The following is a 26934-nucleotide window of genomic DNA, read 5'->3' as shown; positions in this document are numbered from 1 at the left end:
TAAATCCTGTTTTCTACCTGCGTGTGTCTATTCTTCTCCTACTCACAGTCATTATTCGTGGGGGGCTGCCTATCCTTTGGGGGTCTGCTCTGAGGCAAGATAGCATTCCCATTTCCATCTATAGGGGTATCTAGTCCTCCGGCTGTGTCGAGGTGTCTAGGGAGTTTTAGGCACATCCCACGGCTACTTCTAGTTGCGGTGTTAGTTCAGGATTGTGGTCAGTACAGGTTCCACCGACTACAGAGAAAGTTTCATGCAGCTCCAAGGTCACCAGATCATAACAGTACAACTGGCCCATAATGAGTTAAATGCATCTCAGAAGAAGGGAAGAAAAGTGTTGAGCCATTTTTTTTTTCTGCAGTCTGTTTTGTCTTTTTTCCCTCTTTATTTATGGGTGGCTGAGGAGTCTTGTGCCAGCATGGATGTTCAGGAATTAGCTTCTCGTGTAGACCAGCTTGCTGCTAGGGTACAGGGTATTTCTGATTATATTGTTCAGACTCCAGCTTTAGAACCAAAGATTCCTACTCCTGATTTGTTTTTTGGTGATAGGTCCAAATTTTGGGGGTTTAAAAATAATTGTAAATTGTTTTTTGCTCTGAGACCGCGATCCTCCGGTGATTCCATTCAGCAGGTTAAAATTGTCATCTCCCTGCTGTGTGGTGATCCACAGGATTGGGCATTTTCCCTGGAATCTTGGAATCCGGCCTTGCTTAATGTAGATTCCTTTTTTCAGGCTTTAGGTTTATTATATGATGAACCTAATTCTGTGGATCAAGCGGAGAAAACCTTGTTGGCCCTGTCTCAGGGTCAAGAGGCGGCAGAATTGTTTTGTCAGAAATTTAGAAAATGGTCTGTGTTGACTAAATGGAATGATGATGCTTTGGCGGCAATTTTCAGAAAGGGTCTTTCTGAATCCGTTAAAGATGTTATGGTGGGGTTCCCCACGCCTTCCAGTCTGAGTGATTCTATGTCTCTGGCCATTCAGATTGATCGGCGTTTGCGGGAGCGTAGAACTGTGCGCACTGTGGCGTCGTCCTCAGAGCCAATTCCTTAGCCAATTGTGGCGATGCTTCTCATGTCATTTCAGTCTGCCATAAGTGGACAAAGAGGATCGCTACCATCAGTACTGTACAACCTAAATTTCTGTTATCGGTGTCCTTGATTTGCTCATTGTCATCATTCTCTGTCATGGCATTTGTGGATTCAGGCGCCGCCTTGATCTTAATGGATTTTGAGTTTGCCAGGCGTTGTGGTTTTCCCTTGCAGCCTTTGCAGAACCATATTCCTTTAAGGGGGATTGATGCTACACCTTTGGCTAAAAATAAGCCTCAGTTTTGGACACAGGTGACCATGCACATGGCGCCAGCCCATCAGGAAGATTGTCGATTTCTGGTGTTGCATAATTTGCATGATGTTATCGTGCTGGGTTTCCCGTGGTTGCAGGTACATAATCCTGTATTGGATTGGAAATCTATGTCTGTGACTAGTTGGGGTTGTCAGGGGGTTCATAATGATGTTCCTTTGATGTCAATCTCCTCTTCTTCCTCTTCTAAAATTCCAGAGTTTTTGTCTGATTTTCAGGATGTATTCGATGAGCCCAAGTCCAGTTCCCTTCCACCGCACAGGGACTGTGATTGTGCTATTGACTTGATTCCAGGCAGTAAGTTTCCTAAGGGTCGACTTTTCAACCTGTCTGTGCCTGAACATACCACCATGCGGAGTTATGTTAAGGAGTCTTTGGAGAAAGGGCATATTCGGCCATCTTCTTCACCGTTAGGAGCAGGTTTTTTTTTTGTTGCTAAGAAGGATGGCTCCTTGAGACCTTGTATTGATTATCGCCTCTTGAATAAGATCACGGTCAAGTTTCAATACCCTTTACCTTTGCTTTCCGATTTGTTTGCTAGGATTAAGGGGGCTAGTTGGTTTACTAAGATTGACCTTCGGGGGGCATATAATCTTGTTCATATTAAGCAGGGTGACGAATGGAAAACTGCGTTTAATACGCCCGAAGGCCATTTTGAATACCTTGTGATGCCATTCGGGCTCTCTAATGCTCCATCTGTTTTTCAGTCCTTCATGCATGATATCTTCCGGAATTATCTTGATAAATTCTTGATTGTATATTTGGACGATATTTTGATTTTTTCCGATGATTGGAAGTCTCATGTGGAACAGGTCAGGATGGTATTTCAGATCCTTCGTGACAATGCTTTGTTTGTGAAGGGGTCTAAGTGTCTCTTTGGGGTGCAGAAGGTTTCTTTTTTGGGCTTTATTTTTTCTCCCTCATCTATGGAGATGGATCCGGTTAAGGTTCAGGCCATTCATGATTGGATTCAACCCACATCCGTGAAGAGCCTTCAGAAATTTTTGGGTTTTGCAAATTTTTATCGCCGTTTCATTGCTTACTTCTCCAGCGTGGTTAAACCCTTGACTGATTTGATGAAAAAAGGCGCTGATGTGGCGAATTGGTCCTCTGCGGCTGTCTCTGCCTTTCAGGAGCTTAAACGCCGATTTACTTCTGCTCCGGTGTTGCGCCAACCAAATGTTTCTCTTCCGTTTCAGGTTGAGATTGATGCTTCTGAGATTGGGACAGGGGCCGTTTTGTCTCAGAGGGATTCTGTTGGTTCTTTGATGAAACCGTGTGCCTTCTTCTCCCGCAAGTTTTCACCTGCTGAACGCAATTATGATGTCGGCAATCGGGAGTTGTTGGCTATGAAGTGGGCGTTTGAGGAGTGGCGACATTGGCTTGAGGGCGCTAAGCACCGTATTGTGGTCCTGACTGATCATAAGAATTTGATTTACCTCGAGTCTGCCAAACGGCTGAGTCCTAGACAGGCTCGATGGTCCTTGTTTTTTTCCCGTTTTGACTTCGTGGTTTCGTATCTTCCGGGTTCTAAGAATATTAAGGCTGATGCCCTTTCTAGTTTTTTGCCTGATTCTCCTGAGGCCCTTGAACCGGTCGGCATTCTGAAAGAAGGGGTGGTCCTTTCTGCCATTTCCCCTTATTTACGGTGGGTTCTTCAGGAATTTCAGGCTGATAGACCTGACCGCTGTCCTGTGGGGAAATTGTTTGTTCCTGACAGATGGACTAGTAGAGTGATTTCTGAGGTTCACTGTTCTGTGTTGGCTGGTCATCCTGGTATTTTTGGTACCAGAGATTTGGTTGGTAGGTCCTTTTGGTGGCCTTCGTTGTCACGTGATGTGCGTTCTTTTGTGCAGTCCTGTGGGACTTGTGCGTGGGCAAAGCCTTGTTGTTTCCGTGCTAGTGGGTTACTTTTGCCATTGCCGGTCCCTGAGAGGCCCTGGACGCATATTTCTATGGATTTTATTTCTGATCTTCCGGTTTCCCAGAGGATGTCGGTTATCTGGGTTGTTTGTGACCGGTTTTCTAAGATGGTTCATTTGGTGCCTTTGCCTAAATTTCCTTCATCTTCAGAGTTGGTTCCGTTGTTTTTTCAGCATCTGGTTCATTTGCATGGTATTCCGGAGAATATTGTGTCTGACAGAGGTTCCCAGTTTGTTTCTAGGTTTTGGCAGGCCTTTTGTGCTAGGCTGGGCATTGATTTGTCTTTTTCTTCTGCATTCCATCCTCAGACAAATGGCCAGACCGAGTGAACTAATCAGACTTTGGAAACTTATTTGAGATGCTTTGTGTCTGCCGATCAGGATGATTGGGTGGCCTTTTTGCCATTGTCCGAGTTTGCCCTTAATAATCGGGCTAGTTCGGCTACTTTGGTTTCGCCTTTTTTTTGTAATTTTGGTTTTCATCCTTGTTTTTCTTCTGGGCAGGTTGAGCCTTCTGACTGTCCTGGTGTGGATTCTGTGGTTGACAGGTTGCAGCAGATTTGGGCTCATGTGGTGGACAATTTGGTGTTGTCTCAGGAGGAGGCTCAACGTTTTGCTAACCGTCGTCGGTGTGTTGGTTCCCGGCTTCGGGTTGAGGATTTGGTTTGGTTGTCTTCCCGTCATGTTCCTATGAAGGTCTCTTCCCCTAAGTTTAAGCCTCGGTTTATTGGTCCTTATAGGATTTCTGAGATTATTAATCCGGTGTCTTTTCGATTGGCGCTTCCGGCCTCTTTTGCTATCCATAATGTCTTCGATTGATCTTTATTGCGGAAATATGTGGTGCCCGTTGTTCCCTCTGTTGATCCTCCGGCCCCTGTGTTGGTTGATGGGGAGTTGGAGTATGTGGTTGAGAAGATTTTGGATTCTCGTTTTTCGAGGCGGAGGCTTCAGTACCTTGTCAAATGGAAGGGTTATGGCCAGGAGGATAATTCTTGGGTTTTTGCTTCTGATGTCCATGCTGCTGATTTGGTTCATGCTTTTCATCTGGCTCGTCCTGATCGGCCTGGAGGCTCTGGTGAGGGTTCGGTGACCCCTCCTCAAGGGAGGGTACTGTTGTGAATTCTGCTTTTGGGCTCCCTCCGGTGGTTGTAGGTGGTAATGCAGTTGCCCCTGAGTTGCAGTCCTGGTCAGGTGTATCTGCTGATTGCAGATCTGACTGGGGTATTTAGGCTTGCAGGATTCATTAGTCCTTGCCAGTTGTCAATTGTTGTTGGGAGGTGTAGGACCTCTGCCTGGATTCTCCTGCCTTTCTGCCAAATCAGCAAAGATAAGTGTCTGGTTCTTTTTCCCTGTGGCACACATGTTGTGTGCTTCGCAATTCAGTGCTATTCTTTGTGTTTTCTTGTCCAGCTTAGATTGTGTCAGTATTTTCTCAGTCTTGCTGGATTCTCTGGAGTGGCAGATATACATTCCATGTCTTTAGTTAGATTGTGGAACTTTTTGTATTATCTGCTGTGGATATTTTTGGAAGGGTTTTAATACTGACCGCCTAGTTATCTGTTCTATCCTTTCCTATTTAGCTAGAGTGGCCTCTTCTGCTAAATCCTGTTTTCTACCTGCGTGTGTCTATTCTTCTCCTACTCACAGTCATTATTCGTGGGGGGCTGCCTATCCTTTGGGAGTCTGCTCTGAGGCAAGATAGCATTCCCATTTCCATCTATAGGGGTATCTAGTCATCCGGCTGTGTCGAGGTGTCTAGGGAGTGTTAGGCACACCCCACGGCTACTTCTAGTTGCGGTGTTAGTTCAGGATTGCGGTCAGTACAGGTTCCACCGACTCCAGAGAAAGTTTCATGCGGCTCCAAGGTCACCAGATCATAACACCACTCCATTTTTTTTATTATTTATTTAAATAATTTAAAAAACAGGCATGGGACACCTGTATTCTTTTTATTAACCTTGCTAACACTGACAGTTAAGAGTTGCAGCCCCCATTTGTGAGTTTTGCCTGACTGGTTATCAAAAATACAGGGGAACCCACAGCATTTTTTTTCAATTATTTATATAGGCTGATGAATTCTCCCATCAGCCACCCCCTGCTTTCACAGTTATTAGCAGCAGAAGGTGTAGACTGATGGGAACAGTAGTCCCATCAGCCTATGCTGGCTCATGCTGTCATTTGATAGCATGGGAACCGCCGCTGTCTGACCGGCGGTAATGACTTTATCACTGATCAGGGGCAGTGTTTGCTGCACTGTCATGCACATGGCAACGTGAAAAAAACACCGGTGTTCATGGGGCCCAAACAGTAACAAGGACTTCCTTATGAAGTCCGTGATTGGTGTTAGTTCCCGAACAGTAGATGTTTGGTACGGACGCCAAACTTTACTGTTTGGGTTCGCCTATCTCTAGTGACAGGTTCCCTTTACCAGTACCATATAGTGTAATGGGTGACTGTTCTGTGAAAAATACAGATAGAACACATAAGTGAAAAATGGATTTCTCAATGAGGCCCAAAGTGTCTGTCATATGATGTCATTTTGCATCAATATTTGTAAACCAAAACCATAAGTGTTTGCAAAATACACAGGAACTGATCTTTCCATTAGGCTATGTTCACACATTTAGTATTTGGTCAGTATTTTATGTCAGAATGTTTAAGCCAAAACCAGGAGTGAGTGAAAAATGTAGAAGTGGTGACATGTCTCTATTAGTGATGAGCGAACGTGCTTGCCACTACTCATTACTCAACCGAGTATCACTATGCTCGGTGTACTCGGCGAGCACCGAGCATTTCTGGGATTATTCGGCAGTAACTGGTGTCTCCACCCAGCATTTTTGGCGGACTTTAGAGACCCAATCGCGGTGCAGAGATTGTCTGCCAGGCCATGAAACGCCGCAGCCATCTTTGTTGTGGTTGTGCAGTGATCGGCTTGGCCGCACAGCATCATCGTAAGTATAAGAGACCTGGCGCCGCCCTGCTCACAGCATTCTGTTCTGGATTCAGAAAGAGTAGGGAGAGCTGCTGCCGTGATGGAGTCAGAATTGTGGATTTTAGAGGTAGTGTAGGTCTGCATCTCTTAAATCTACAACTCCTGAGAAACCAACACTCCTTTTTAGGGCTAATTCGTGGGTCCCAATATTGCAGTGCTAGGTAGGCAAAGCACAGCATATCCACATCAGTGCAAGGCCCGCAGGCACTGTATGTGCGTCCATTGCTCCCACTGCCTCCCTCCCAAAGCTCCATAAAACTGTCTGCTGCTGCTTCAGCTTCTTTACTATATACAGTACAGACCAAAAGTTTGAACACACCTTCTCATTTAAAGATTTTTTTTGTATTTTCAGTGCTATAAAAATTGTACATTCACACTGAAGACATCAAAACTATTAATTAACACATGTGGAATTATATACTTAACAAAAAAGTGTGAAACAACTGAAATTATGTCTTATATTCTAGGTTCTTCAAAGTAGACACCTTTTGCTTTGATGAGCTACAAGAAGTAGTCACCAGGAATGGTTTTCAATTCACAGGTTTGCCCTGTCAGGTTTAATAAGTGTTATTTATTGCCTTATAAATGGGGTTGGGACCATCAGTTGTGTTGTGCAGAAGTCTGTTGGATACACAACTGATAGTCTTACTGAATAGACTGTTAGAATTTGCATTACGGCAAGAAAAAAGCAAGTAAAGAAAAATGAGTTGCCATCATTACTTTAAGATATGAAGGTCAGTCAATCTGAAAAATTGGACAAACTTTGAAAGTGTCCTCAAGTGCAGTGGCAAAAACCATCAAGCGCTACAAAGAAACAGGCTCACATGAGGACTGCCCCAGGAATGGAAGACCAAGAGTCACCTCTGCTTCTGAGGATAAGTTTATGTGAGTCACCAGCCTCAGAAATCGCAGGTTAACAGCAGCTCTGATTAGAAACCAGGTCAATGCCACACAGAGTTCTAGCAGCAGACACATCTCTACAACAACTGTTAAGAGGAGACTTTGTGCAGCAGGCCTTCATGGTAAAATAGCTGCTAGGAAACCACTACTAAGGACAGGCAACAAGCAGAAGAGACTTATTTGGGCTAAAGAACACAAGGAATGGACATTAGATAAGTGGAAATCTGTGCTTTGGTCTGATGAGTCCAAATTTGAGATCTTTGGTTCCAACCACCGTGTCTTTGTGCGACGCAGAAAAGGTGAACGGATGGACTCTACATGCTTGGTTCCCACCGTGAATCATGGAGGAGGAGGAGGTGTGATGGTGTGGCGGTGCTTTGCTGGTGACACTGTTGGGGATTTATTCAAAATTGAAGGCATACTGAACCAGCATGGCTACCACAGCATCTTGCAGCTGCATGCTACTCCAACCGGTTTGCATTTAGTTGGGCAATCATTTATTTTTCAACAGGACAATGACCCCAAACACATCTCCAGGCTGTGTAAGAGCTATTTGACCAAGAAGGAGAGTGATGGGGTGCTAGACCAGATGACCTGGCCTCCACAGTCACCAGACCTGAACCCAATTGAGATGGTTTGGGTGAGCTGGACCACAGAGTGAAGGCAAAAGGGCCAACAAGTGCTAAGCATCTCTGGGAACTCCTTCAAGATTGTTGGAAGACCATTTCCGGTGACTACCTCTTGAAGCTCATCTAGAGAATGCCAAGAGTGTGCAAAGCAGTCATCAAAGCAAAAGGTGGCTACTTTGAAGAACCTAGAATATAAGACATACTTTCAGTTATTTCACACTTTTTTGTTAAGTATATAATTCCACATGTGTCAATTCATAGTTTTGATGCCTTCAGTGTTAATGTACAATTTTTATAGTCATGAAAATACGAAAAAATCTTTAAATGAGAAGGTGTGTCCAAACATTTGGTCTCTACTGTACCTAGTTGTGTTTTTTTATTCCCAAAAATTCACCCCCCCAAAAAAAATATACAGCGTATTTGTCAGGCATACATATCATAGTTGTGTGTGCTAGCCTTATGCCACTTTTTTTGTGTGTTTTAAATTCACCAAAAAAGGCCTCATATATCTGCGTGCTCTAAGTTATTGCATTTTAAGCCATTTTGGCACTGTTTTTTCTGTCTGTTACTCTAATAATATAATAATCTAATAATAATACAGCACTATTTGGCATTTCTAAAAAAAAAAGCAGGCCACATATTTGCAACTGTGATATTTCCATGACAGCCCTCATATATCTGCGTGCTTCAAGTTTAGGCATTGCTGACCGGTTTGCCACTGTTTTGCTGTCTGTTACTCTAATTATAAACAGCACTATTTAGCCTAAAAAAAATATAAAAAGGCCACATATTTGCCAGTGTGGTATTTCCTTGAGAGCCCTCATATATCTGCCTGCTCCAAGTTTGGGCATTGTAGACCATTTTTCCACTGTTTTTGCTGTCTGTTATTCTAATTATATACAGCACTAATTGGCATTTTTTTAAAAAATGGGCCACATATTTGCCAGTGTGGTATGTCCATGAGAGCCATCATATTTCTGCGAGTTTCAAGTTTGGGCATTGTAGGCTGTTTTGCCACTGTTTTTGCTGTCTGTTCCTCTAAATATATACAGCACTAGTTGGCATTTAAAAAAAAAACAGGCCACATATTTCCAGTGTGGTATTTCCGTGGCAGCCCTCATATACCTGCCTGCTCCAATTTTGGTCATTGTAGGCCGGAGGACCTTTTTTATTTGCTGTCTGTTACTCAAATTATATACAGCACTATTTGTCCTATCAAAATATAAAAAGGCCATATATTTACCAGTGTGTTATTTGAGTGAGAGCCCTCATTTATCTGCGTGCTCCAAGTTTGGACATTGTAGGTCGGAGGACCACATTTTTTGCTGTCTTACTCTAATTATATACAGCATTATTTGTAATTTTTTTTAAAAAAAACAGGCCACATATTTGGCAGTGTGGTATTTCTGTGACAACCCTCATATATCTTGGTGCTCCAAGTTTGGTCATTGTAGGCCGGAGAACCACTTTTTTTGCTGTCTATTACTCAACTTATATATAACACTATTTAGCCTAACAAAATATAAAAAGGCCACATATTTGCCAGTGTGGTATTTCCATGAGAGCCCTCATATATCTGCGTGCCCCAAGTTTAGGCATTGTATTCCATTTTGGCACTGTTTTTGCTGTCTGTTACTCTAATTATATACAGCATTATTTGTAATTTTTTTTAAAAAACAGGCCACATATTTGGCAGTGTGGTATTTCTGTGACAACCCTCATATCTTGGTGCTCCAAGTTTGGACATTGTAGGCCGGAGAACCACTTTTTTTGCTGTCTGTTACTCAAATTATATATAACACTAATTAGCCTAACAAAATATAATAAGGCCACATATTTGCAAGTGTGGTATTTCTGTGACAGCCCTCATATATCTGTGTACTCCAAGTTTGGGCATTGTAGGCCAGTGGACCACTTTTTTTGCTGTCTGTTACTGAAATTATATACAGCACTATTTAGCATAAAAAAATTAAAAGGCCACATATTTGCCAGTGTGGCATTTCCGTGACAATCCTCATATATCTGCGTGCTCCAAGATTGGTCATTATAGGCAGGAAGACCACTTTTTTCTGTCTGTTACTCAAATTATATTCAGCACTATTTGGCCTAACAAAATATAAAAAGGCCACATGTTTGCAAGTGTGGTATTTCCGTGGCAGCCCTCATATATCTGGGTGCCCCAAGTTTGGTCATTGTAGGCCGGAGTACCACTTTAAGCTGTCTGTTACTCTAATTATATACAGCAATAATTAGCATAAAAAATATAAAAAGGCCACATATTTGCCAGTGTGGTATTTCCGTGACAGCCCTCATATATCTGCGTGCTCCAAGTTTGGTAATTTTAGACTGGAGGACGACTTTTTTTGCTGTCTGCTGCTCTAGTTATATACAGCACTATTTGGCATTTAAAAAAAGCAGGCCACATATTTGCCAGTGTGGTATTTTCATGAGAGCCCTCATATATCTGCATGCTCCAAGTTTGAGCATTGTAGTCCGTTTTGCGACTGTTTTTGCTGTCTATTACTCTAATTATATACAGCACTATTTGGCATTTTTTTTAAAAAACAGGACACATATTTGCCACTGTGGTATTTCCGTGACAGCCCTCATATATCGGCATACTCAAGTTTGGGCATTGTAGGCTGGTGTACCCTTTTTTTGCTGTCTGTTACTCTACTTATGTACAGCACTATTTTGCATAAATTAACTTCAACAAAAATCTCCCAAAAATTGAATACAGTCTGTTATGTCAGGCTGAGGCCTGCCTGGTGTTTGGGTTTGAACAATTATAGATTTGCTGGCATACTGATCAGATATTATTTTGCTACTAATAAATATATTTGTGTTGAGCATTTGAAATAGTACAGTAGTCCATTTAAAATAGGCAAGGCAAGGGGCAACTGATGGGGAAGTGGACGTGATGATGATGGTGCTGTCAGGACTCTGAACATTTTGTACCTTTTGTGCATTAATGCCCTTTTTCAAGATGGCGTCTTTGGTCTCATGTGCACTGTGTCCCCTGCTATAAAACTCCACCCCAGCCTTCAGTCTGTGCTAGAGTATTCTGCCTTGCATCCAGCTCCTGACCTCTGATTACTCCCTGGCTATACACCTGATCCTGCTACTCTGCTCTGCGTTCCTGCTGCATACACAAGTTTCCAGTAATCCTTCTTCATCTGCTGTTCGTGTTTACTTCCATCTGCATTTGCTGGTCATGTAAGCTGCTGCTGCTTTGCAATAACCTGAGACTATTAACCAGGCCTCCCTGGTTGAGCTAAGATATGATTTGAACTGCCTAATAAGCATATCTACCTGTGCCTGGACTAAGACAAGGATTTATTTGTGTCAAGTATCTTCAAGAATAACTGTGCTTCATAGACTTTCTGCTTGATTGCATTTTCCTCTGAAGTTTCCTATAGACTGCTAAGCTGCGTTTATTATTTGCACCAAGTGTTGTGGACTTGAGTTTCTCTCTGCACCTGTTTGAATCACCATGTGATAATATAGACTTTACCACTTATAAAACTGTGTCCTGCAGTTGTCTTGTTCCATGCAAAGAGTCTCCTGAGTTATCCCCTATAATTATTACAGGTGCATGCAGAGGACAAAGCCGTGGCCAAGGTGAAAGTGAGCAACAACAAAGACCCACATCTTCTCGCTCGAACTTCCTGTCCCAGTTTCTAAGGGACCACAGCACAGCACTATTGAAGCCAGAGCAGTGTGAAATGGTTGTTGGTTGGATAGCGGAAAATGCTTCCAGTCACTTAGCCACCATCACCACCACCATGTCTTCCACACGCCGTGAGTGTGGCCCAGATATTCCTCACCCTATTCCTCCTTCCTCCCACCATGCAGAGTGCCCTGAGACAACTGATCCCACACTTGGACACTCTGAAGAGCTGTTCAGTTTTCCATTTCAAGATTCAGAACTACTTGCCAGTCAACTTGAAGTGGGGACAGATGAGATTGCATGTAGATATGCCCAAACCTTTGACCAGCCCCGGTCACGCAAAGGCGATGGTGGGAAAGTGTTAGAAGAGGTGGATGATGATGAGACACAATTGCCAGAAAGTCAGGAGGAGGAGCAGGGTGCAGATGTGGAAGACAAGGTGGTGGATGACTATGTGACTGACCCAACCTGGCAGGAGGACATGCTGAGTGAGGGCAGCAGCACACATGGGGAAGGAGGCATATCACCCCAACAGGCAGGAAGAAGCAGTTTGGTGGCCACAGACACAGACACAGACAGGCATTCATTCCCAGTAACACCAACATGAGGAAAGTTGCCATTCCAGCTGTTAGATCTTCCCAAGTCTGGTTATTTTTCAAAGACTCTGCTGATAATCCCAAAGAGGCCATTTACAGCACCTGCCATGCCATCATCAGCAGGGGTAGCAAAACAATCAGCCTGACCACCACCAGCATGATCAGCCACGACTTTGTGGGCCGAACCCCAGGCTCCAGGACCACTGCCTGCAGGTCACACCACTGCTTCTTCCACTGTTTTGCGTAGAAGCCAATCCCCAGTACACAGTGCATATGAAGATGCCTCTAGCCGTGCACCTGTTGTGGCCCACAATCAAGCAGCACCACCATCAAGCCCGTCCACGTCCTAGTGCCAGCACAGCCTTCAGTTGTCTATAACCCAGTCTTTGGAAAGCAAGCGGAAATACCCAGCTACCGCCCCACAGGCCACAGTCCTAAATTCTAATATTTCTCTTCTGCTTGCGCTAGAAATGCTGCCTTTTAGGCTCTTTGAGACAGAAGCTTTTTGCAACCGGATGGCTGCGGCCATCCCAAGGTACTCAGTCCCCAGTCGCCACTATTTCTCCCAGTGTGCCATACCGGCATTACACCAGCATGTGTCCCACAACATTACCCGTGCCCTCAACAATGCTGTTACAGGGAAACTTCACCTAACCACGGACACATGGACAAGTGCTTTTGGGCAGGGACAGTACATCTCACTGACGGCACACTGGGTTAACATAGTGGAAGCCGGGACCCAGTCAGACCTTGGGATGGAACACATCCTCCCCACATTGAGGATTGGCCCTACATCAATCAGAGTTGCCCCCACAGTCTACAGCTCCTGCACCTCCTTCTCCTCCTCTTCATCCTCCATCTCTGAAATCAACACATCAGTTAGAAGCTGGAAGCACTGCAGCACTGCCTCAGCCAAGCGGCAACAGGCTGTGCTGAAGCTAATCTGCATAGATGACAAACCGCACAATGCAGAAGAGTTGTGGACAGCGCTGAAAGAGCAGTCAGATGTTTGGATGACACCGCTGAACCTATAGCCAGGCATGGTCATGTGTGACAATGGCCGGAACCTGGTGGCAGCTCTGAGGCAAGGTGAGCTCACACACATACCTTGCTTGGCCCATGTGCTTAACCTCGTGGATCAATGTTTTCTGAAAAGCTACCCGGAGCTGCTGGATCTTCTAGTGAAAGTACGCTGTCTGTCTGCCAATTTTAGAAAGTCATATACAGCTTCAGCCGCCCTTGCCGTGCTTCAGCAGCGGTTGCAGCTTCCAGCTCACTGGCTGGTGTGTGATGTCCTCACACGATAGAACCCTACTCTGCATATATTGGAAAAGATTTGTGAGCAGAAGAGGGCCATTGTTGTCTACCAACATCAACAAGGCCATCGAATTTCAGGTCAGACTCCACACATACGACCTCAGGAGTGGACATGGATGTCCGACATATGTACCATCCTCCAAAACTTTGAGGACTGCACCAAGATGGTGAGCGGCAATGAGGCCATAATTAGCATCACCATCCCTCTTCTCAGCATTCTGAAAACTTCTCTGCGGAGCGGGAGGTGGAAGAACAGGAGCTACTTTCATACGCTATAGGCGGTACTACAAACACAGCTGTCATTCTGTCTGTTGAGCGGGGATAGCCTGAGGACAGGGAGAAGGAGGAGGAGGTTGAGGAGGAGGAGAACAGCATGGTCAGTTGTCCTGTTGGTGAGGACATGGAACGCTTTCCTGTTAGCAGTCTGGCACGCATGGCTGACTTTATTTTGCGCCACATTTCACGTAAACCTCGCATAATAAAAATTTGGGGTGACATTCATTACTGGTTGGTGACACTTCTAGACCCACGCTACAAGGAGAACTTTCAATCTCTTCTGCCCGAGGAAGAGAGGTGTACTAAAATGTTGCAGTACCACAGGGCCCTTGTAGCAGAATTACTTAGAAAATTCCCATGTGAGAACTCTAGCAGCAGACGTCAGAGTTTGTTGTACAACCAAGGAGTGCAAGCGAGATAGACAGAAGTGCAATCCAGCTCAGGCAGGGTTAAAATGGCAAACTTCTGGGACAGTTTTCTCAGACACTCCCATTGTTACTATAAACATAAGGATGAATGACCTCGGGGAGATCAAAACATCCTACACCACGGAGACACCATCACGTGTTTCTCAACGCAGTGATCCAGAACACTGCCCCCATCCCTTATGGGAAATATGCAAATGCATGTAGAAAGCCACGGATACACTATCATGTGTTTCTCAATGCAAGCAATGAATAGCCAGGTCTTTCACCGGGAAGGAACAACCACGGGAAGGGCAGCATCCAATAAAGGAAAACTACCTATGCCAAAACATGGTATCCATCCACAGAAAGCTGTTTCAGGGTATTTGCTCCTCATCATTGTGGAGTAGGAAACTGGCTATTAGGAGCAGTGCATAGTGAAAAGACTATAAACATAAGGATGAATGACCTCGGGGAGATCAAAACATCCAACACCGCGGAGACACCATCACGTGTTTCTCAATGCAGTGGTCCAGAACACTGCCCCCATCCCTTATGGGAAATATGCAAATTCATGTAGAAAAGCCACGGAGACATCATCACGTTGGCATAGGTGGTTTTCCTTTATTGGATGCTGCCCTTCCCGTGGTTGTTCCTTCCCGGTGAAAGACCTGGCTATTCATTGCTTGCGTTGAAAAACACGTGATGGTGTCTCCGCGGCTTTTCTACATGCACTCTCATTGTTACGGCACAGAGGCAAGGGGTGCTGTCATAAGAAGTGCAAAGTTTGAGAAGATGGTGTTGGAGTACCTTGCAGATCGTACAAACGTCCTCTGTGATTCCTCTGTGCCTTTTAATTATTAGGTATCCAAGCTGGACACATGGCATGAACTGGATCTCTATGCCATGGAGGTCCTGGCCTGCCCTTCTGCTTGCGTTCTGTCAGAGTGGGTTTTTAGTGCCGCTGGTGGAATTATAACAGATAAGCACATCCGCCTGTCAACTGAAAATGCTGACAGGCTGACTCTTATAAAAATGAACAAGGGCTGGATTGGGAAAGACTTCTGTACACCACCAAGTGAAAAACAATGAAACATAACCTCAAATACATTCTCTCTTTTGGGGAGATGTATTCCCATGCACCTCTTCACAACCACACATGGGTATATGCTTCCAGACTTTTTCTGTTTGCTGTTATCCTCCTCCTTATCCTCATCATCCAGAACCACTAGATGACCAGGGTGAACGTGCTCTGTACTGTTATAGGCCGATGCATTTTGGGCAAGGGGCTGTGATGGCACTATTTTAATTTGTAAAAAAGGACCCCACATTGGGTAATTAGGCATGACATTACATTGGGCCTACTTCTTCATTCTGTCTCTTGCAATGTGTCTTTAACTGCCACTAGATTACCAGAGTGAACGTGCTCTGTACAGTGCATTTTGGGCAAGGGGGCTGTGATGGCACTCTTATTTTGAAAAAGAAGGAACCCACATTGGGGAACTGGGCATGAATTGGGAATTGGACACACACCACATGGCCAGCTGGGGTTGTTAAATGTTACAATGGCATTTCCCAGTGAATGCATTTGTAGTGGTTGAAAGCAATGTTAAAGTTGAAAAACGCTTCAAAAATGCTGCATCTGAACTAAGCCTAAGTGGGGGAGGAAATTTTTGTTCTGGGGTTAATAATTTGGCCTTACAGGCAAGTCATTAACCTGCAAAGGATGTACCTTAACATATTTCCCAGCAAAATCCGTTTTGGTTTAATTTTAGTGTGTTTTTGGTGACACTGGGAAAAATGGCATGAATCTCAGAAAAAACTGTTTAAAGCTGTGAACTAGGAGTCAGGAATGCTTCCAGGGGCGATCCCCATGATGTTCCTGCATCATTTGAGCAGTGTTTCCATCATTTTCAGATGTTTTTAGACCTTAAAATGACCGCAGGGGGGGATTGCGGTAAAAATACTCGGGGCTCCCATAGACTTACATTGGGCTCGTTGTTCTGGCCGAGTACTCGAGTTTTCCAATCTGCTCAACCCGAACAACGAGCACCCGAGAATTTTAGTGCTCGCTCATCACTAGTCTGTATTATACTTTTCCTCTGAGGGCAGAGACAGACTGCCATATTTCTCATGCAAGAATTGTAACCCTTGTACTGGCTGTCGGCTCTCCTGACCTGAGCTTGACAGCTGCATAGAAATACATTATACTGTCTTGCTCAGGTCCGGAAAGATGCTGGGCCAGTCCATGCAGTGCGATGCGATTTTCACATGAGAAATATGGCAGTCTGTCTCTGCCCTTATTGTTCTACTCCTAGTTTTGGCTCACACATACTGAGGTAAAATGCTGACCAAATAGTGAACATGTGAACCTAGCCTTATAGTAATCTCGGTTTATGCTTCAGTCCTGGCTTTGGTTTACTGATGTGAGAAAGAGGCCTAAGGCTAAGTTCACACTAGGCAGTTTTTGCAGCATTTTATAATGCTTGTTTTGTGCAAATTTTCAACTGTTTGAAAGTACCAGCAAAGTCTATGAGATTTCAGAAATCTCATGCAAAAAGCTTGGATTTTTGGCATCAGGATATTGTGGTTTGCAATTTTTTATTGCACAATGGAGCATGTCACTTCTTTCAGCAATTTTTTCACCGTTACTCCCCCATTGAAATGAATTGGTGATGAAAAAACACTGAAAAAATGCACCAAAAACACATGTTTCAACAGGCTTTTCTGCTTTTATGTCAAAACCGGATTCTATAGAATAGAACTTTTTTTTCAACATTAAACTTTATCAGCATGCACAAGACACAAATCTAGCATGCCAGAACCACAGAAAAAAATGAACAAAAATATGCATGCTAAAAAATGTGTTTTTTTTTCTGCAGCTTCCTTACTGCCAAGAGATCAGGTTTTGCAGCAGGAAAAAAAAACCCACTTAAAACGCCTAGTGTGAACTTACTCTTAACCTGGAACAGCCCTTTTTCACACCTCAGTATTTTGATCAGTATACTGAACATGTGAATAATCCTTTATGAAGGTTATTTTCTCCACTGAAGCTGTCTCCTACATGCAAATTGCAATGAATTTGTGCATTTCTTTTTTCCAATTCAAATGGCAAAGTTGTGGCCTTAATCTATAATAACCAAAAACATTTCTAACTCCACTGACATTAAATAACCAATGCATTAATGCAAATACACTTTTTTTCTACAGAAACAAAGACACACTGTTTAGTGCTGGGCACTGTAGATCAAAGGATATGATGTCAGTTGATAGAGAAACAGGTCAGGCAAGCCCAGGTAACTCAGGAAACAGGTTGCTAATTATTCACTAGCTAAATAGGTATACTATTGCAGCAGCGCTGTACACTACCCCGGCAGGAGGTCACAGCCTGCATAGTGACTTACTCTAAGGAAAACTGCTACTTTGTACAAGTTTCTCTTTTTTACATCACAACTACAATGGGAGAAAAGGAATCCAATTCAGCAAGCGTTTCACTTCAAGGTAAGTTCAACAGCTTGATAAGTGATTTTTTTTTCAAGAGTTCAGGTGTTAGATTAGTCTCTGCAACCTGTGAGATTTGTATTGCCTTTTGCAACAGCATGTGTTGGTGTTTTCATACCTAAAGCATGACTAATTGAAATTGTGCTGTGATAGAAAGGGAAAAAGTGTTCTGAGTTACGGTATTTCTCTGTCGCACGTTGTTAAGGTAATGTATGAGTGTTAACCTGATCTGCGGTGGTGTGCTAGAGCTGGCATGCCCCATTCCTGGAAATTTACAGTTCAGTCGTCTTGCACCTGTCAGTTTGACAGTCTCTTATAGCGGTGCACATTGTTATCACGGCTCTTGTGTTTCGCTTTGGTAATGTCACATTGTATTCAGCCGGATCATAAACCCAATGTCATTTATTCATGTTATTAAGGTTGATGCATTGTTTTGAATTTAACAGTTTTCCGAATTTGCGTGTTTTAGTTGTTTTGTCTTTTTTGTTTGTTACTTTGTTTCCTTTCTTTCTGTAGATGCCAGTGTTCTGTATTGTGATTGTTTAGTGACTGGTTCAAATATATTAGAAATGCTTGCGTGCGTTAATTGTAAAATGTGATGCTTAGAAAAGTAACACTGGATGTGATGGCCAAGAGCCAGATTTAATGTCTCCACAGTCATTGAACACATTTGTTTTATAATACGCTCTTCCTATTACCTTAGATAACTGTCAAGAATATTAGCATGTAAGATTTTGTTCTTCAACATTTTACGACGAGCCCTACCATGACTAGATTTGTCATTGTAAGACCTAAGCTTTCACACTCCAGTGTTTATTCAGTAATCTTTATTTATTTTTTTATAAATCAATGTGAGGACATGAAAGGAAGAAGGTATAAATTTTAAGCAAATACTTAATGTTCATGTCTTGCTATGTTGCATTAAAAGAAAAACCAAAGCAAAAAATATACTGACATGTGAAAGATGCCTATGGTCGTCTTGCGCATTGCATTCAGTCAGTGTGATTTCCAGACCAGCCGCAGATCTCCTGAACAAGTGCTGGCCTAAGGGTTTGTGCACACAACCTATTTTTCAGGTGTATATGATCTGTAACCTACCTGAAAGAGTGCTAAAATAATTAATGTTTGCATTGTCAAGATGATGTCTGTTGTCACTGTTTAATGGGTAGAAGATACCTTGAATTACATTTTTTACCTTTTTTTTTTTTTGCACACAATGAAAACCGATGAAGCAAAATGAACCATCTGAGTGAGGCCTAAGATTAAGGAGGGGTAAATAACAAATTGCTGCAGTTTGTCAAATGGAAGGCATTTCTACCCAGGAGAAAATATTAACCTGTCACAAGCTATTTTTATGTGGTTCTTCCTGTTTTTACTTTTTTCAAACTTTGAAAGCATGTCACTGACTAATGTGCTATGCATGGCTAGCTCCAAGTTTTCGTGGGCCCCGGGTGAAAATGTCTCAGTGGGCCCCTTTAACACATACCACGATTCATGGTTCGTAGGTGTGGCAGAGAAATATAGGTCTAGTACCATGCTTAAGATTTCACTTCTTATGTTACATGAATGATGGCTATTGTAAATTCTATAATACCATACATATAGTGTAATGCACTATTATTATATTAGTTTTCCAATAAACCTGGTAAAGATAACATTTTTTTTTTGCATTATAGCTACGGCATAGAGGATGTGGGCACCATAAATATAACAGTGTGACATCTATAATGAAATTTAATGTGTGTGTGTATGTATGTATATGTATATGTGTATATATATATATATATATATATATATATATATATATATATATATATATATATATATATATATATTAGATTGTGGCCCTATTCTAACGCATCGGGTATTCTAGAATATGCATGTCCCCGTAGTATATGGACAATGATCATTCCAGAATTCGCGGCAGACTGTGCCTGTCGCAAATTGGTCGAGGCAACCTTTATGACATCATCATCGCCATGGCAACCATTATGACATCTACATCGATACTGTTCCCGTCGCTGATTGGTCGAGGCCCCAGGCGGCCTCAACCAATCAGAGACGCGGGATTTCCAGGACAGACAGGAAAACCCTTAGACATTTATATATATATACTAGATTGTGGCCCGATTCTAATGCATCGGGTATTCTAGAATATGCATGTCCCCGTAGTATATGGACAATGATGATTCCAGAATTCGCGGCAGACTGTGCCCGTCGCTGATTGGTCGAGGCAACCTTTATGACATCATCGTCGCCATGGCAACCATTATGACATCTACGTCGATACTGTGCCCGTCGCTGATTGGTCAAGGCCTGGCGGCCTCGACCAATCAGAGATGCGGGATTTCTACGTCGATACTGTGCCCGTCGCTGATTGGTCGAGGCCCAGGCGGCCTCGACCAATCAGCGGATGAATAAATGGGACAGACAGACGGAAAAACCCTTAGACAATTATATACAGATAGAGATATATATATATATATTTATTATTATTATTATTATATATTTGTTTTTTTTTATAAAAGCAAAATCCAATTGATTGACAAACATGTACACACATTTTAAAAATGGGTCTTAAACCTCTATTACGTATCAATTATAGGAATAGCAGAACAAAAAAAATATACCAAATGGATATGTCAGGGATTAATAAATAGAACACAGTATTAAGCTCTGAAATATAATTATAGTATTGTAGTAAAGGAACTTGGCACTCAATGTATGGGAAAAATAGAGCTTCCTTTTATTTGTGCATCTAGACAAAAAATTAATTATGAACATTTTCGGTCCGACACAGGACCTTCATCAGAACATTCTTTAACATTGACTGGATGTGGAAGCACGCCCAATGTGAGCAAATGAGCGTCCAGGGTATTGGGATCTGCTGCGGCGGGTGTATGCTGGAGGACGGTAAGACACCAGCTGCACGCGCTCGTCTCCTACATGGACCCGGACACACAGCGCTGCACTCCCGCAAGTCATTTGCTCCTGACCCATGCGCTTGTCTCTATATGAGTGATGTCTTACCGTCCTCCAGCACACACACACCGCAGCAGATCCCAATACCCTGGACGCTCATTTGCTCACATTGGGCGTGCTTCCACATCCAGTTAATGTTAAAAAATGTTCTGATGAATGTCCTGTGTCGGACCGAAAGCGTTAATAATCAATTTTTCGTCTGGATGCACAAATAAAAGGAAGCTCTATTTTTCCCATACATTGAGTGCCATGTTCCTTTACTACAGTTCTACGGGTTGGATACCTTACTTCAGCACCAATAGCACCTTTTCTATAGAGTGCCGTGTTCTTTGCTCTTATTGAAATATAATTATAGTTATATAACTATAGTTCACTAAATCAAATACCTCCTCTCACAAAATCAGTCTTTCCATACAAAAAAGATTAGAACATTATTATCACTCATCTGCAGAGATGTAGTACATCAAGGCAATTCCATTTTTGTGATTTCTGTTAATGTAAGGGGGCATAGATGTTTCTAATTTAAAACACAAACAAGTTTCATTTATAGAAAAGAAACCCACTGTGTCTACTGCCTCCTTCACATATTAATGTTTCCAGAACGTGTTTGTTATTTTTTTTTTTTAAATACACATACCGGAGACATGTCATTTACATAAACATCCATTTTAATCTATGGGGCTGCATACATGTTTGTGTGTTTACATGGGCCGTGTTGCGGTGTGACCCACATGTAACCATGTCCGTTTTTGTTTTTTTCCAGCAGCACAGATGCCATTACACCCCACACATGGATATCTTACAGTGTGATATCTGTGTGCACCATCTGGGGGACACATACCAGAATAGATGTAATAGACATAGTTAGATATGAGACAAAAAGATGATAGATATCCATGAGATACATGTTTAGTGCCTTGTGTCTGCAGTTTACTGTAACATGTATTAACCAAATAAATGGAAAAATTGACAAGATCTCTTCCTTACTTTTTATAACCCGCAATGGTAAAACACTGCTGGGAGCTTATATTATCAGGCTGGAAAGGTCCGTGGTTATTGGGCCTTTTCCAGCCTAAAAGTACCAGGCCGCTGCATCCCTAGAAGTGGGACATCACATTAGAGGCACCAGTTCTGGTTGTTTGCCTCTTTCTTCCCAATTGTCCTAGTGCATTAGCAATCAGGGTAATGGTATTTCAAGTTGATGTCAACTGTGTATTGTCCTACTACTAGGACAACCCCTTTTCGAACTAAATGTTTAACCCCAATAAAATAAAAAGCTTATACTCCCCTCATGTGTCGGCTCCATTCCAGGGGTGTTGGCACTCATGGTCACTGGGCTCTCGTGCTGTTGAGACAATTTAGACAGACACTCAATCGGCACTGGTGTCACTGTTCCCATATTTTGTCGAATTGATCATGAAGAAGTCTGGGCTGCAGCTGATATCTGACTTCCTCCTTGTGTTTAATTCTACAAAAGGTGGGGATAGTGATACAATTGCTGAGATCACTCGGGAGAGCGAGTGCCGACACCACGGAAACTGTGGCAGCACAGGAGGCGAATATCAGCTTTCTTCTTTTATCGGGGCCAATTGTGAGTCGTGACAAGGAGTTGTCCAAATAGTGAACAACTAGTTTACCGAATGAGTCTAAAAAGATGCATCTCATTTATCAATCAGCATGAGTCTCTACAATAGATTTGCAGGATTTTAAAATTCTTGGCTAAGACTTACACAGTATTGGTAAATTGATCTCCTTTATTGTAGTGTGTGTTGTGTTTTTTTTTTTGTGTGTAAATGTTATTGGTAAAATTCACTTTTTGAATTTGTATTATACCTTGTTGCCAGACTTATTAGCTTGTGTGCGGCTACTGTATACTTTATAGACAACAAACTATATCTGAGTGAGCATTCTAGGAGCCAGAGTTGTCTATAAACTTTTTATCTTGCCCTAAATGAGTAACTTCTGCTGTGTGTATATATATTGTATATTCCTACTTTGGGAGTGATATTAGAATCTGAAGCCTCAGCATGTGCCAATTGTTAACATTGCATGTAGGACATATTTATTTGCACTGCTCTGGCATTGGATTTTGTAATGTATTATTTTCCAGTGGCACATAATTAAATATTTGGCCTTCTGGGACTCTATTCACCAATGCACAAGATGCCAGAAGTGTTTCAGGGCCTGTCTGATTTGGCATGTAATCGGAGCTTACCCTACTTTTGTTCTCACACTGCAGTGAAAATACCTGAGCACACATATCATTTGTTCTACCAGGGATATTTACTCAACTCTCAAATATCCCTAGCCTCTAAAATTCTGTAATAATTAAGCTTTTCATCTGGTCTTATTAAAAAGCTATCATAGGAAGAATTCTATAGATTTCAGTTACGGATTACTAATATCATACATTAGAAAAAGAAGGCTTGTCCATGTTGCCGTTCTTGGTGCATCAGAATAATGTCAGAATCATATACCTGGATAGACAGTAAAGGATTACCCATTTTTGTCTTGTAGTCTGGTTGCAATAGTTGTTGTGTACACTGTACATTTATTCTCGTACTTATTTAATCTTGTTTCAGATCTCTTCTTCACCCTGTGACCACAAATCAGACTAGCCAGATGTGTAGACCAAAACTTTCCATCCTTATGAGAACTTCGATGTGAGACTCAAAGGATGTAATATCAAACACAAATGCGTTGTGTACACCATCAACCTGATTCAACCAGGCCAACATTTATCCAGTCTTTAAAAGGGAGTATAAAAAAAAGAAAACCAATTTAACCTCTCTGAGTTGAAACTTGATAAACAATATCAGAGTGTTGGATTATAGAACCTATATAGATAATCTAATCAGATAGTTTCTAAAGAGCATTAATATGCTCCAATGTGAATCAAAGCATATAGATTATATAAGAAGAATCAGAAGTGGCAGACAATCGTTATTAGTGTATTATAATACTTTATTAATGAGAATTATAGAAATAGTGAAAGTTTGTGAGAACTGTAAAAAGACATACAGAGACAACCAGGGCTAGGCGGACAAAAATGCCCTCTCAGACCCAGATTTGAGGGTCTACACACAGGAAATGTAGCTAGGCATAAGTGCACAGGTTCATATACATTTATATAATTTGTAGGTTAATTTTAATATTGAGAGAGAGAATATCAAACATTAAATCCAGAAAAATAACATTTTATAAATGTATTTGCATTTTGCAGTCAGAAAGAAGTATTTGATCCCTCTTGCAGACAAGACTAATACTTGGTGGCAAAACCCTTGTCGGCAAGTACAGCAGTCAGATGTCTTTTGCAGTTGATGATGAGGTTTGCCCACATGTCAGGAGGAATTTTGGTTCACTCTCCTTGCAGATCATCTCTAAATCATTAAGATTTTGGGGCTGTCGCTTGGCAACTCGGAGCTTCACCTCTTTCCATAAGTTTTCTGTAGAATTAATTTTAAAATTATATAATCAGTATTATCTTTTGCTTCCTCCCCTGCCCAGGAGATGTGCTATATGGCCAGACACAGTCAATTTTTAAAATAAACTTTCATTCATGGAAAACCCCTTTAATGCGACCAGCTTCCTCTGCCTGTAGACATGCATCTTCCACCGGGATCAGCCGAATAATTCACTGCAGACAGCCGCCATCTTTGTGCAGACAGATAGCAGCGATCACATTAAAACTGCGCATGCACTCCTCCTGTACAAAGATGGCGGCAGTCAGTGAATAATTCAGCTGATTGCAGCAGCATATTTGTGACGGCGTTCTGCTGGTGGTACCGCGCAAGGGGCTGCAAGTGTGTGTGTGAGGTGCATGTGGCATATAAAGTGTGTGTGGTGTGACAGTGTTCCACTGGTGGTACCGCGCAATAGATTGGAACCAGCTGCATTTTCCTTATTGAGACATCCATCACTTGGGTGTCCCAATATGGCGGTCGGTGAACTTACTCCACGTGGAATTCTGGGATACGATGACATCTGGACAGAACAGGAAATTAAAGCATTACAAGGCAATTATACAAATATACAAGTTAATAGACATTATCAGCTATCAACAGTCCTTCCATTATGTAAAGTCCTAACGTAGCTAACACATATAAAGATTATGGGCCCAGCATTAAGCGGAGGGGGTGTTGTCCAGATAGCTCTATTGAATAAAAAAGGAACGTACCTGAGGCCGTAATTCCTGTGTGAAAGGGGAACATAAGCACTGCAGCACCTCAACGCTTTTTTCACCCTCTAGACTTCCTGAGGAAGCGTTGATAAGGGAGTATGTCAGGGTCCAACACCATCTCACCCCATCTTCCCTGAGCTGCCTGGATCTGGAGTGATAATGCCAAAGCTCATAAAAAATTTGGTGCAACCCTTGCACTGCACCAAAATTGTGAGACTTTACAAATTGTTTTAGATTTGATATATGGTGTAACCATGTTCAATGGGGCCTATGACTATTGCAAAGGGAATTGAAGATAAAAAATATTATTGGGAGAGCTTCCTTAATGTCCCTTTACAGGATCTTGTTTCCAGGTCTGGTTTCTTTTTCTGCTAAAATTGAAACATATTTTAATTGGTGTCTTATTTTTAATGGGAGTGCATCTTTAAGTAATCCCCCTTTTAATCTCCTGACCCACTTTCTCCTTTCTCTGCCGGGGACTTTGCAGTGATGTAGAATTGTAGTTCTATTTATGACTCATGCAGGGAAAAAGGACTCATGATTCTACATAGAGCTTACACGGATTCAGGTAGCCAATTTTTGGTCAATGATATCATAGATGTAATAGGAAAAAGAACTAACTGAATATAAGGGCAAACTGAGCAATTGATGGTACACAGTGCTTTATATTATGATGACTGCAGTATATTATGAGATTATTATATCTTGATGGGATGGATTTTTAAATGGGTTTTCTAACTTCATATGTCTATGCAATTGGGTGAAATTGCATAAAATAAGTCCTATTATTAAGGTAATAAATCCACCACTGATCCAGTGTGTCCTGCAGCATTGAAGATCTTGACTAACTACATGACCTGACTACCTAGTGGTACTCAACTGAGTCAACTAATTAGCCGCAATGGTAAATTAAGCTAAGAAAAGTATGTCACAAATATCTGCTAATTCTGTCTATTGTACATCATATCTACAATCAGTCTGCCCGGCAGAATGGCAGTGCCTTTGTTGCCAATTAAGTGATTTTACACTGACCCTATGCCATACTCTAAATGCGCATCAATACTACAGTATGGCATTAATTTCTGCTATTGTTTCAGGCATTTTTCACTTAGCCGTAAATGTTCTTTAACAGAAAAAAAAAAATTTTCTCCTCCCTCCTATAATTGCTTTCTACAAAAGGCAAAAACATAAATTAAATAAAAATGCACATGTAATTGAAACCTTCCGGTGCAGGTTTACTTTTCTGTGTCTGTACAAAGCTTGGTGATGATTCTATGGACTAGAGTGGCATTGAAAATTTAGCATGTTAAATTAATCTTACCCAAAAACAGATGAATATAATATCTGAGACACAATAACAAAGTTTGAATCTGCTTTATTAAAAAAAAAAAAAGTGGCATTTCTAATTTCTTCAAATATTCTGGACTTTGCCACATTGACATTTACAGCCTTGTCTGTTGATATGCTGTGTTGCAGTGCATAAAGTTAAATGCATCAGTGTTTTATATACAGTAAACCTTGACATGAAGAACGTTTGTATTCTGATGCGTGTTTTTCTACTCTATGAGATGCATCCGACTTGTATGGAAACATAGTTTTGTATTAACCTGCTGGAAAGGTCTAGTAATAGGGCATTGAGAACGTATTCCTGCTTCAGTTTGACATACTGTGGAGATCAGCCAGGACAAGCCATTGATCTGGCAGCAATTACAAGGTCATTCTTTGTCACTGCATTTTCCAAGGAGATACATGATTTTCTTTCTGCAGTGGCCACATTACAACCTCCTTAGAGTGTTGGGCATTCTTCCAATGATCCTGTACTATATTGTTTACATTTAGTACGGCAAAGCTTTCCTTATTGAGAGTCTGATGGTGAAACCTCTCCAAGTAATCACATGAAAATTGATCTGTATACCGGAATATACAACTCAAAATGATTAATTTACAGATTTTCATGAGCTTAACGTAAAGTATCAAAAATATATTTAAAGGAAAATATTTTTTGGATCTATTCAGATCATAAAATGTCAGGTTTGAAAGTCATATAAACATGTAATATCTTTTGGGTATTATAAACCCAAAATATAAAAGACATGGTTTCAGAAACATGTTAAACCATTGCATTCTTGTACAGGTGTTTCAGAGTGAAAGTCAGTTGTTTATTTTGTGACATTCGGCTGTAATTCATAGAAGTCATGCTTG

General features: G+C 41.9%; 1 protein-coding gene across 1 annotated transcript in view; it reads left to right on the top strand.

Annotated features, from left to right (window-relative positions):
- Positions 1-17395: 17395 nt before the first annotated feature.
- The window catches only part of NAALADL2 (N-acetylated alpha-linked acidic dipeptidase like 2), a 1269517-nt gene continuing 1259978 nt past the window's right edge, over positions 17396-26934 (top strand). The window contains exon 1 of the mRNA XM_077290507.1: positions 17396-17570. Coding sequence (XP_077146622.1) covers positions 17528-17570 — 43 coding nt within the window. The 5' untranslated portion in view covers positions 17396-17527. The remainder of the gene's footprint in view (positions 17571-26934) is intronic.

The sequence above is a fragment of the Ranitomeya variabilis genome, chromosome 2 (assembly GCF_051348905.1).
Source record: "Ranitomeya variabilis isolate aRanVar5 chromosome 2, aRanVar5.hap1, whole genome shotgun sequence".
Taxonomy (NCBI): Eukaryota; Metazoa; Chordata; class Amphibia; order Anura; family Dendrobatidae; genus Ranitomeya; species Ranitomeya variabilis.
The sequence above is the reverse complement of the archived record's forward strand: the minus strand, read 5'-3'. Positions and strand labels throughout refer to the sequence as shown.